The following is a 12,372-nucleotide window of genomic DNA, read 5'->3' as shown; positions in this document are numbered from 1 at the left end:
TTTCATCCAAAGCCCTCTTGATTTCTTGACTGGGGTTCACTTTGCACAGTGTCATATCATCATTCTGTTTCCTGATATTATATTACTGAGAAGCTGCACAAATAATTAGGTAAAAATAACCTTCTGTCAGAGGCATCGGATTAGCCTCCCCGTTCTTGCACACAACATGCTTAAAGGAACTATTTCTTCTAGAGATAAATACTAAACAGTAAGCATTTCAGTAGGTCTTATCTAAGAAATGAACACACGACTTGAGGAAGCCCCCAAATCAAAACAAAAATCTGAATTATCTTTAGCAATAGCAGGATAATTTAGTTCACTTCCTCAAGGACAGGGGAAGAAATAATGCCATTACAGCTTTGAAAACAAGTCACGGAGACACTTCTCCATGCAATTAACAGAGAAGGCTAGATAGCTTTGTTAATTCATTCAACGAAAATCTGGCATCGTTTAAAGAGTCAGCTCAGCAGCTTTTCAAAACTAGAGTGGCTCTGGGGACGTAGAAGAAATCAGTTCTTTGGGAGCAGAGATCAGGGTCAGCTCCAAGTGTAAGCATGCACGGGAATGATTCCTGCCCATTAGCTGGAGATTGATCAAGACTAATCCCCCAATTTTTCCCATCTTTCTTCTGTTTTTAAAAGAAACCTCTACCTTCAGGGCCCCGTAAGCAACACTGCAGCTATTCTCCCTCATTCTAAGTGTTTTGCAAAGGCTACTTAGAAGTCCTCTCTTCCTTTACGTATGTCCTTATATTTGTAGGTAGTATATATTGATTGCGTTGTAAAACAGTAATAAAACATTACTGTTTGGGGAGAAACTTGTCCATAAAACTGAGAATTTAACTCACTCTCTTGAGGAAAATCAGTACAAACCAACACACAGTTTCTTATCAATGTTCAAATGAAAAGGATCATCCCAGCTTATACACATCCTCTCCCCGCTGATAGAAGACATTGTTAAACACTTGATAGGAGATTCCTAGGTGAGTGTAGCTTATCCTTTTTGAGTTCCCTGTCACTAAGACCAACAGCAAGCTAGTCAATTTTTTGCAGGGAGAGCACTGATTTTTCATCCCACTCCTACTACAGCAAAGTTCACGAATGCCTCAGCAAAGCTCATGCTGGATACCTGTGATTGAGCCAGCTAAATAAAATAATAATAAATCCTTTCTGGATTGTAAATTAAGGCAGGTTAAGTTTTCTCTTGCGGGGAACTGCTAGTAACAACAAGCTACAGAGCTCTGTCCCAGGGATGCTGGGGCAGCTTCCCCACCTGGGACAAGCCCAGGGACTGCGACCCTGCTTCTGGAGGAGCCCCAGCACAGCTTCTTCCTCACCAAACCCCCAAAATCCCCAAACCAGCTAGGAAACAGTGGGATATGCCTCACATTTGCTCTCTGCAATGGGGAACGGTTGGGACAGTTGTTTTGGGACAGCCAACACGTTAAGCACAGCAAACCACTGCCACCAAGTTCTTGAGGATACGAGCCCTTGTGCGGCACCATGGTCAACAGGCCCTACACACATGTGTAGGATAGGAACTTGAAAGAAAATCAAGCTTTCCCTGTGTTTAAGTTATTTACATTACCAATGGCACCGAGGAACTGCACAAACCAATATGCAGTAGTAAAAGCTGTTTACAAAATTCAGAGCAGGAAAGATGGCCCTTGCCAAATAGGCTTTTAAGTGAAGAGAACTTCCTTCCTCCTCTTCCTCGTTTTTGATTTTCCTGTGTTTTGTTTTCCGAAAGTGCTTTTTAACAAAATTTTCCAGCAATTCCAGCAGACACTGAAAAGCTAAAATAAATCACAGGAATGTAATTTTGCTACCTTTGCTTTATTTGAGCAGGGAAAGCTTAAGGAAATCACAAGATCAGGATGCCATTTCTGCAGGAGGCAAAAAACTTGACCCCAGTTTTTGATAACATTAGGGGAGTTACTCTGATTTACATAAATGTCCACGCTCTATTTGTGCATACCATTTCCAGAAAGCATGCCGCTGAGTGGTGTTGGAAACTACACTCAGAACTGAGGGAGAAAAAGAAAGTTAGTTTCTCCACCTCATACACTTTGCAGATTTTCCTGGAACGGTACCGGGTGACTTGTGAATCCAAAGTTGTTGTGGGATGGTGGAAAGTTTTACCGAACAGGTAAATAAGAATCAAAACAGGAATTCTCAGCCTGTGTATCAGGCAAGGATTAACAGAACGTAAACTGAATATAAACTGTACTATATATATAACTGAATATAAACTGTATTACCTGCTCTTTCATGAATGTAACATCTCTTTAATGAGCCAGACACTGTGCTTTGACGTGATCTATAAAGACCCATGCAAGAGTCCTGCTGGGCGCTTGCTCTTTAAATGACAGCAACAGTTGAACACTTTGACTCGTGAATAATTTAGGAGTCCATTAAATATTAAACAGATTTCTAGATGCATGAAAAAGCCTTCTACTTATGGCAAAAGGAATCTGATATGTGTTATTTAGAGATGCAACCTTTTTGTGTTTGTATTTTATGCTTAGTGATTCCTGACTGCCCAGATTTATTCCAAAAACAAAGGCGGTTCATGAGATATCAAAAAAAAAATACTGCTCTTATCCCTCACTGCAAATAATTTCTACTTATCGTCTCTGTTTTTAGGGATGAGGACAATGACAACTTTGGAAAAGACGTGCTGCCAGCCAGTTCTACAGCAGAGCTCCTACTGACTGAGACTGCTGGCTTTAATTGACTGAGAGTTTTCAGATCCTAATTGCCATTAGTGTTGCTAGAACAACATCTCAAGCTGCAATTTACTGGGAAAGGAGGTGGAGAAGCTCGTGGAAAGATTGCTGTAATGGGCAAGCATCCTTTTAATCTCTCCAGACATATTCAGGTGTCAGCGTGTCAGCTCGTCTTGTTGTTTTGCCCAACACGGAATAAAAGTTCAAACCTTAAGCCTATTAGCTTTTGGGATTTATCACTTAATTTCAATCTAAGGGAACAGGAAACCTCATAAAAATGAGCTAATGGTGGATCTATAAAATTCACCTGTGAGATGATTAGTTTAAAAACATCATGCTGTGTAGGAAAAAAAAAAAACAGATTTCTGTGTCTTTCTGTAAAGCTAATATGCACTTGGTTTTGTTCAATTTGGGATAAGCAAGGAAAATGGGCAACAGTGAAGGAAAGCAAGGATATTTCAGCTTCCCTATCATATGCCAATAATAGATAGTTACTGTTTCCCAAATCTACAGACTGATAAACGTTCAAGAAATATACTAGAGATTGACGACTTGATCAAACTGTCTCGCATACAGAAATCGGGTAGGGGAAGAACAGCAAGGAACCTGGTACCAAATCTGAAGGATATAACAGAGTAACCTGCTTTGCTATGCACTTATCTCTACCATACTTATGGCAATTTAGAAGCTCTCATTTCTCCTGCAAATATTCCCGTTTCCTACACTGGCTGCAGGGGTGCAGTGTGTGAGACAAACTCATCTAGATGCTCCTTTTTGCCTCATTTTGCATAGGGCTTTCTTACCCAGTTTAAACACCGAAGACGAACAAAGATTTCAGAATTTGAATAATGAAACCCTTTGGGAATGCCTGGCCTCTGGGCTCATTGATCGCTGTGGCTACACGTTATTTGGGATGATGGTATTGAAAACTTCTTGCTCGTTGTATCATTGAACTCATTTGTGTTCTTGTCAGGACTTCAACGGGCAAAGTTAAATTCAGTGATGATTTATCTTTAGAAACTGGATGAAACTGGTTTGCAGCGCTGCTGTGAAGGACACAAATTCTTTTTATCTAGTGACTTAATGCTTTACTTCAGAAGAATGATTGATTTTCCGTGCTCCAATCCATTTGATTACTGATCCTGTATTATTTTCCTTAACTGGAGGCAGGTTTAGCCAGATAAATTCTTCTATCTGACTTAATAATTCTTATAATTCTCCTACCAAAGAGCAATATTCAGCAGCTATACTCTCTGCAGGATAAGTTTCTAACCCCTTAATGAATTCAATGCCATGAAGAATAAAACATGAGGTGAATTGGCTGTTTTTATGACGTACTATCTGATGCTCTGGAATTTTTGTACGTTAGCTCATTGCCTCCAGCCTCAGTGACAGTCAGCCACTTTGACCCCACGGCTGATAGCTGAATGTAAAACCAGCCATGTTGCAGTGCCAAACCTCTCTGACACCTCCAGCTCTCCTCCTTCCCCGGCTCCTTTACATTCATCTTCTGGGCAGAGCTTTACAGAAACTTGGAAGCTCTTAAAAGGCTCTAGCAACATTACAAAATAAAATACTATGATAGGGATGATTATAATCTGTGAATGCAAAAAAAAAATAAAGCTTAGTTTTTGTTATTAACAAAATCTAGCCTAAAAAGCCCCTTTTCAAAACATGTTTTTATATCGTGAGCCATAAGGACGTGTGCCAAAGAAAAAAAAATTAAAGCAACAGAATTATAAAAACAACTAACTTCATTACCTTTTTCTCCTGGAGGAAGAACAATATGGTGCCTTTCTCCTCCTTTGTAACACCGTTAACAATGACAGCCATACATTGTCATTTCCCTTCTTGTGAAAACGCTCAGGCATTTTAGAATATGAATGAGAACTGGATTGCTCTCGGACTGCCACTGAGTCCTGCAGGCCACATGGAGCACCTCCAACAACGTCCATGAGGATTGCCAGAACTGTGCTGTCTCCTTGGAAGCCAAAGGAGAAGTGGTGCCTAAAGAAGCTCCAAGAGCACGTAAGCAATGGAGAATTGGAGTTTTGTTTGTAAACGTTACTGCAAAACCCATGTGTGGGCATGTTTCACAGGTGAGCAAGATTTTGCTCAGCAGAAAAACCCAGACTGCGAATACCCTTTAGCTGTGAAGATCTCCAGTACACTGCAAAAGAGTATCAGCTGCCAAAGTGATTCTGCAGCACTACTAGCAGCTCTAGAATTGCCGTACCACTAACCTGTGAACCACACAATGATTTCAAATTTCATAAAAGCATCATCAAAGGCAAGCATTCAGCCAGTATTACCAGCGCTGCTGATAATACATGCTTCTGCAGACTGGCCTGTAATGATAATGAGAGTTTGTGTGTATGTGTGTTAATTTAATAAGAAAGGCAATAAAACTATCACAGTGCTCCCAGTATGGGGCAGCTCTCTCATCGCTGCCCTTAGCTACCACTAAGCAGTGCATAGGGTCTGCTAACTTACGACTTCAGAGGCCAAGGGAAGGCAGCAGGCAAGACTCCTGCTTCTTTCAGCTCCTGACATGCTGCACAGCCTTCCTAACATTGCTTTCACCTGGCTATGCCTGCTCTTGCAGCTGCGCTGGTGGTCTAGATGAGGGAAGAGAAGCAAGCTCTGGTCCCATCCATTGCCCTGCTCTTGGCCATGGAAACTGGTGAAGCTGTGCCTGCCACCATGCCACCTGCAAAGATGTGGGCAACCTCACCGTAACCAGACCCGAAGAGGAGAAATTATGGCCCAGATCCACAAAAGTACCTGCCTCTCAGTGATTTCAGCAGCAGGAACGCATCTCGAAACCTTTGTGAATGAATCTAGGTGGTAATTCTCCCCTTCCTCTTGCACAAAAGCACTGTAAGCTAGAGCATTAGTTTTCCACGAAATAAAAGGTATGGACAAAATTTTGAGGACACAAAATTCCAGTGATAACTACTGTTCATGACTTATTTTTCTCCCCAACACATCACTCTCTATACTTTTTGCTTCTCTTCAACAAAACAGAGAGAAGTAGAGCAAATAATTTCCCTGGCACGTGGTGCCCTCCCCTCTCAGCCCCAGCACGTGCAACCCGATGTGCCTTCTGAAACAGCAGGTAACAAAAACCACCATCCATCACCAGCAACCTCTGCACTGCTGTGGAATATGCTTCCCTTCAAACTCCTGCTGTGAGCCATGCTCCGGTGAGCCTGCTGCTGTCTGCCTTCAAGGGAAGGCGATTTGGGAAAGATTTTCCAAGGTACAGCTCAAATTTCACCCTCTTGTGTTTCTGCAGCCTTCCCTTCCACATCCCCGCAGACACACATTTGTATTTGTACAGCAATTTAAGAACATAGCTTGGGGAGGATTCTTGCTATCGTAGCTTGAATGAGCATGGAAGGTGGAGAAGATCTATAGCATATTTCCTGCACATGGCTGGTAAGGGGTCGTTATGCCCCATCCATCCTGGCCAAGCACACAGAATTTAGCTGTGTCGGCAGGAACTGCCTTTCAGGCAGGTTTTTATAACAGATCTATTGGAGCAGTTCAGCTGCCAGCATCGGTACAGGAGAACTCTTCTCTGCTGCCTCCAATATAGCTGGGGCTGGCAGCCTCCCCAGGGCACAGCTGTGCCTGGAGATTTCCTCGCTGGCCGCGGAGCCTGCAAGTCAGAGCAGAGGTGGAGAAGCAGCAGCAGCTCTGCCCTGTGCTCCTGTCACATCAAGTAGTGTCCCCTCCATGTCCACCCCGCTCTCCCACTCCTGCCAGGGCTAACTCCATCCACTCTGTTTTATTTGAGGACACATCCGAAGTTCCCTGGAATTATCTGTTTCTTCCCCATAACTATTCATTAATGCTTACAGACCGCAAACCAGTCAAAACTGCTGCACCAGTGATCCAGGGACACACAGAAAGCAAAGCTAAAGGATGGTGTCATTACAAAGCTTCAGAAAGGTACCCATGTCTCTCCCCCCTCCTACCACACATCCAAAATATGCAAAGCAGTCAGCAGCTACTGTGCAGCCTGAACAGAGTGGCTACAGTTCCTGATATACTGCCTCATCTGTTCTTTGCACCAGCCGTTCCTGGAAGGAGGTACCGTTTAATTGTTTCTCGCTTCCTCTGATGCTTTGGAAGAAAGACAGAGGGCTTTTTTTTTTTTTTTTTTTTTTTTAATTTTGGCTTTTTAACAGACGGAAAAGGGCTGGATTGCTGTGTACTGGCACTTTCTATCTACTCATCCCAATCCCTTCTTGCTGCGCAAGCACGGTACAAGACATTACATATTGAAATAATATTTATACATGGAGCTGGGTTCATTACTGCTGTAATTTAGAAGATATAACCAGTCATCAGCATTTCAAAATATATTCAATTTTCAATAAAGAGGCAATTTCCACAGGGCAATGACCATAAATGAATGACAGTGCACCAAAGAAGACTGAACAAAGCTGCCCGTCTGTCAAGGATTTGCCTGATGTGTCATCCCTGCTTAACTATGGGAAAAATTTTACTGTAAGACACAGGAGAGCAAGTCAACTTTCCTACACAGGTACCTCCTTTCCTTTCTGCATTAAAAATAATATCCCTTTGTTTTGAATTACTGATGCATGAGCAGCTTGTGGCGAATAACTCTCCAGAATTAAAAAGATGGCAGAAAAATATGAGCCAAGTTCACCCTTTGTGCACTGGATGAATTTGATTCCAGGTACTTTGCGGGTCTTTCAAAAAACACCTCCCTGCACCATCTGAATATTTCCCCCAGATTTGTGCCCTGCAGGCACTGAGCCATTGCCAACTACAGGCAACTCTCAGCTCGCTGGCAGGCGGCCACGTTTTAAACCTCTGCCCCAGAGGCACAGAGCTGCAGCCAGCACTGCCTTTAGCAGGTCGTGCCCCAGAGACTGCAAGATGACATTTCCTAGCTAAACCCAGTTTCCTCCGCTTCTGCAGTTTCACTGCAAGAGCAAAAAGCTTTCTCAGTCTTTGGAGAACTGCTGGAGAACCCAGATATCTATCTGAGGTCTAGTGGCTCAGCACTTTCAGGGATGTAAGTCAGCTCCATGGAAGTTGCTCACAACTGCTAAGAATCTGTATGGCATCAGTGCCAAAACAATCTGTCAGCATTACTACAACTCTCTTTTCGCTAACTGAATGATCTGACCACTGTCTACAAGTACAATGAAAAGCTATTATGTTTAGATTCAATTATTTCTCTGTAGTAATGGAAGTCTAGATACAGTAACACCATAGTCATGTGGGAGAATCAGAAAGCTAGGACTGCTTATAAAATAAAAGTTGTGCTGTCTAAAATACGTGTTTCGTCAAAGACGAGTGAAGGCCGAAGAAACAATATAGGCTGCATATATTTTTCAAGAATGTAGAATTCAGGAGGATAGTTTTCTCCAGTTTAATAACCAAAGATACCACAACACATATAAATAAACAAACTGGGAAGTGAGAATCGTAGTTTTAACCTGGTAACGACCCACAATGCAAACATTTCTAAATGCATTTCTCTCTTCTCTTCTCAGTGCAGATATTTAAAAGCATTAGCCTCCGTCATTCTGTTGTCCGTACCCAGTTCTACATGCAGGCCCAGAAAGACTACATAGTATGTGTATAAATATACATACCCGACTTGGGTACAGTCTCGATATGGCAGCACTGAAAATATGCTACAGAAGGATCTTCTGCTGCTGATAAGGACTATTCTAAAATATAAAAGAAAATAAAAGAAATCAAAGACTAAAATTTAAAAATCCCACCACAATAAGCAAAGCAACAGATGTCATTGTTGAGGAATTAATCATCACAAAAATTCCATCGCTGACAATTTTTCCTTCTTCTTTCGTATTTCACGGTAAGGTATCGCTTAACTGAATCTTTAAAGGAATGCTGAAGTCTGTGCCTTATACAGTAAATATACAGTACAACCCATCTCCTGTACAGGCTTTCCAAGAAGAACATATTGAGTACATTTCACCTGGAATCCAGAACTGATGTTTTTCTAAAAGTCTTAGTGAAAGAGAGTCCACCAGGAGCATCAAGGAGCTGTTCTGATACCTCACCAAGTTGCCTAAAACACAGCTAACAAATCCAACAGCATCCCAGGTGATACACACCAACCACCAATCAACTGTGATGCACCCCACAACTCTGTGGCTGACTTTGAGTCTGCATTTATTGGACAAAAATTTGCTGCTACTTGTCATGACCTTCCTCTGCTAAACCAAAAGACTCCACTGATTTTCAGCTTTCTGTTCCTGATATCGACTGTTTCATGAATGAAGTCAAACTCTGCTATTACGACAAGCTTTCAGATCCTTCCACTGTTTTCCAAGTTCCTCCTTGAGTCTTCTCCAACTCCTCCCCATCATCCTCCTTGGCCTCTGGGCATTACCACTGGACTCAGCAGCTGCACAGACGGCAGACGTTAATGTCACGTAAGCTTCAGTCTTACCTTTAAGATCTGTGTCTTGCCTGGAAGACACTCACCAGCCTCTGCGCTCAGTAATCATATCACCCTCTTGGTTATGATGTTGCACTGACACTCGGGCATGACTGATCACGTAGCTCCTCACCCCTTCTCCTCCAGCACAATGTCTGTCTCAGTTATTAACTGTCAGGACTGGATCCCTCCTCCTGTAAAGATGGCTTGCCTTCATTCATTATGGGCAGGTACCTCAACATTTGGCTACATGCAAGCATGATTTGTTTGCCTGCACAGAGCTTATCTCAGAATACAGGCCGCTCTACCAGCAAACACCTTGTGTTTTCAACCAGTCCCCAAATCTCTGCGTCATCTGCAGTAAGTCACCGAGTGGCATTAAATTAAATACCTTAAAGCAACCTATCTGTTTTACATCTGCACTATAACCTTTAGCCATCAACCTCCAACATATCATCAAGTAACATCAGAACTACCTTGAGGTCAAGACCCACTTTCCATAAAACTACACAGACTTCCAACAGCAGCATAAATTCAAGTTTTAGGACATGCAGATGGGCAAGAAGCCAAGAGGAACTTGATCAAAATGTAAGATATACACTAGCAATAAATATGTGATTATTTATAAATATACCATCTTTCCTCATTAGCTTCAGGACCCCAACAGTTGTACACTTGTACAACATACACTGAAATAGACCCCTCTTTCCCCTAAAACTGGCCAACAGACTACATCCCCTCAAATTCCTCTAAGATATGGTGATGGTAATTCGTACACTTCTAACCTGATTAGTGTTATGATTTACCCGTGTTTCACCTTACTGAAAGTCTCCACTTGTGGTCCAGAGTGCTAGCACCTATTGCTAGGTTGGTTGTCAGGGCAATTTCACTTCCTTGCTCTGCTCTTCAGCACCGATTTTCCTGATGTTGTCTGCCACAGATCTCTGTGGTGAGGGGATTTCACCCACATTTTTCATCCTTTGTCCTATACTGGTCAAAGTTGGATGACAAACCCTAGCAACCTATTTTGTTCTTCGTTGTCTGAAAATCACCACATACATCTCTAAATCTTATACCCTTTACATTTTTTTAAAGCATTGTTTACTTATGGGACCAGCTTGGCTTAGTCATATTTCTTGGAAAAGGCTTAGGTTCCCCAGAGAGCTGCTGCATGCAAGTATTGTCTCCCTGGAAAAATGCAGAATGATCAATTTTCCTTTTCCTGTATCATTCTATTATAGCAATTCTATTTTCTTCCTTAAAAGTATATTTCAAAGCAAAGCGGTATTTACCCTTTAATAGCGGAGGGTTTCTAATAATAAACATGTGTACAATGTTAGGAAACTCTCCTGCAGCAGATACTGTATGATCTGAGTTCCATAACAGCCCTTACCTATGGCAAGTATCTCATCTCTGATAAGATGGTCTCATGGTGCTGCAGTAAGTGATAAAGCAGGGAGAATAATTTTGTCACATTTGAGAAAGGTAGGCCACAAGCAAAAAAACCTGGAATATGATTAATTTTGTGCTTGCCACTGTTTATTGCTGAATAGTTGCTACTCACAATAGCTCGCTTGTTCACTGAAAGCCTCGTTTGCTGATGTATGCAACTTGGCATACATTTCAAGGTTGACATCAGAAAGCATCTTGGAATTCAGAGAACCACAGCACCCATCAGGCATATCCCCCATTCCCTCTGGCTGCTTCTGGAAATACAGCTCTTCCACTGATGCCCTACAACTCCCTAAAAAAAACCCTCTTGAAGAAAAACAAACTGGTGCTTTCTGTGTCTTCAAGTGGAAATATCAATGGGAAGTCACCGGAGAAGACTAGCTGCGTGTATCAGAAGGAATCAGATCAGAAAGAAAATAGAAGGCATCAGCCCAGGCTCTATTTTTTTCAGATTTCTTTCCCTTGGGAATCAAACATTGTCCCTGTTTCCATGAAACAGGGGGCCCCAACTACATAAAGATCTTCAAGGCAGAGTGGGAGATGAGTGCACAGCCTCTCCTTGCAAGGGCCTCCAGAGCCAGGTTACCACAAAACCTCCACTTGCGGAGCTACTGGAGGGAGGCTGGTGCAAAACAGACTTAGGAGCTGGCCTGGAAGAGACCCAGAGATGGCAGTGGTCAGAAGCTGATTACAGAGGGATAAAACAGCATTTTATTCAGAGATTAGAGAATATGTGTGGAAACAAAAATATTCTGAGGGCTGACTATGGTTTGCTGGACCAGAAAATCCAGACACTTGTCATAAAGCATGCTTTGGAGAAGAAAGTGTGGAGGAAGCTGGCTGCTGTTCAGGAAAACAGAATTATTGTTTATGAGAGAAAAGCATTTTTCTGGATTTCAGCTCTTCATCAGTACCTACAATGCTGTGCAACTCCGATTGAGATATCTTGGATATCAGTGGATATCAGAAGCAGTTTGACTCAGAGTGGGTTTACGTGCCCCAATTGCCATTGTGCCATGTAGACATGTTTAAAATTACTTCATGAAAAGGTTTTCACTCTCTAATTCTCTCATTTTACCAAAAAGTTGTACTAATTGCTACAGCTTAAAGGAACCATTATTTTGCAAGAGAGCTCTGACAATGCGCAACTGTCTGAGACTGTAAAAGCTCATCTTCCAATTTCTTTAATGAGGTATATACTACAAAACTACAAAAATTTACAGAGCACAAGGCGCTCAACAGAGTTAGTAATACGCCTGATTTGAAGAATAACATCTGTTTTCTTTAGCTTCTGTCTAGGTTTGATTGAGTTGCACCAAAACACTGTAATTGTGCAATGTGATATACATCATGTGTACTGTATATATTCTGAATATTTCCTCGTATGTCATTGATAATGTTTGAGTAGCAAGACTTTGCTCCCCTGCAGGTAAGGATGAACACAAACTACAGATGCCATCTTGGTACCAGACATCATTCTACAGTGTCCCAAGTTTACGTTGGAGCTATCTGAAACTGATTGAGAGTAATCATAAACAGTGAGGACACTCAAATAGTCAGCCTCTGAGTGTGCACGGGTGCGTTACCACAATTAAAAGGGCAGCAAGACCTTTCATAGCTTATGGGTTCTGCTTGGTTTTGGCACAGAATTATATTCTAACGAGAAATTGAGAAAGCAATGGCATGTAGTGGGAGAGGTGTATTGTTTTGCTGCTATATAGGATGACTCCAGAAATGT

General features: G+C 42.0%; 1 protein-coding gene across 3 annotated transcripts in view; it reads right to left on the bottom strand.

Moving 5' to 3' along the window:
• Positions 1–12,372, bottom strand: part of CABLES1 (Cdk5 and Abl enzyme substrate 1) — a 67,913-nt gene that overhangs the window by 19,645 nt on the left and 35,896 nt on the right. For all 3 annotated transcript variants that reach the window (XM_040547846.1, XM_040547848.1, XM_040547847.1), the window contains exon 4: positions 8,368–8,445. In XM_040547846.1, coding sequence (XP_040403780.1) covers positions 8,368–8,445 — 78 coding nt within the window. The remainder of the gene's footprint in view (positions 1–8,367; positions 8,446–12,372) is intronic.

Source organism: Cygnus olor, chromosome 2 (genome assembly GCF_009769625.2).
Source record: "Cygnus olor isolate bCygOlo1 chromosome 2, bCygOlo1.pri.v2, whole genome shotgun sequence".
In the NCBI taxonomy this organism is placed as follows: Eukaryota; Metazoa; Chordata; class Aves; order Anseriformes; family Anatidae; genus Cygnus; species Cygnus olor.
Note: the sequence above shows the minus strand (reverse complement) of the source record. Positions and strands in the feature narration are given on the sequence as shown.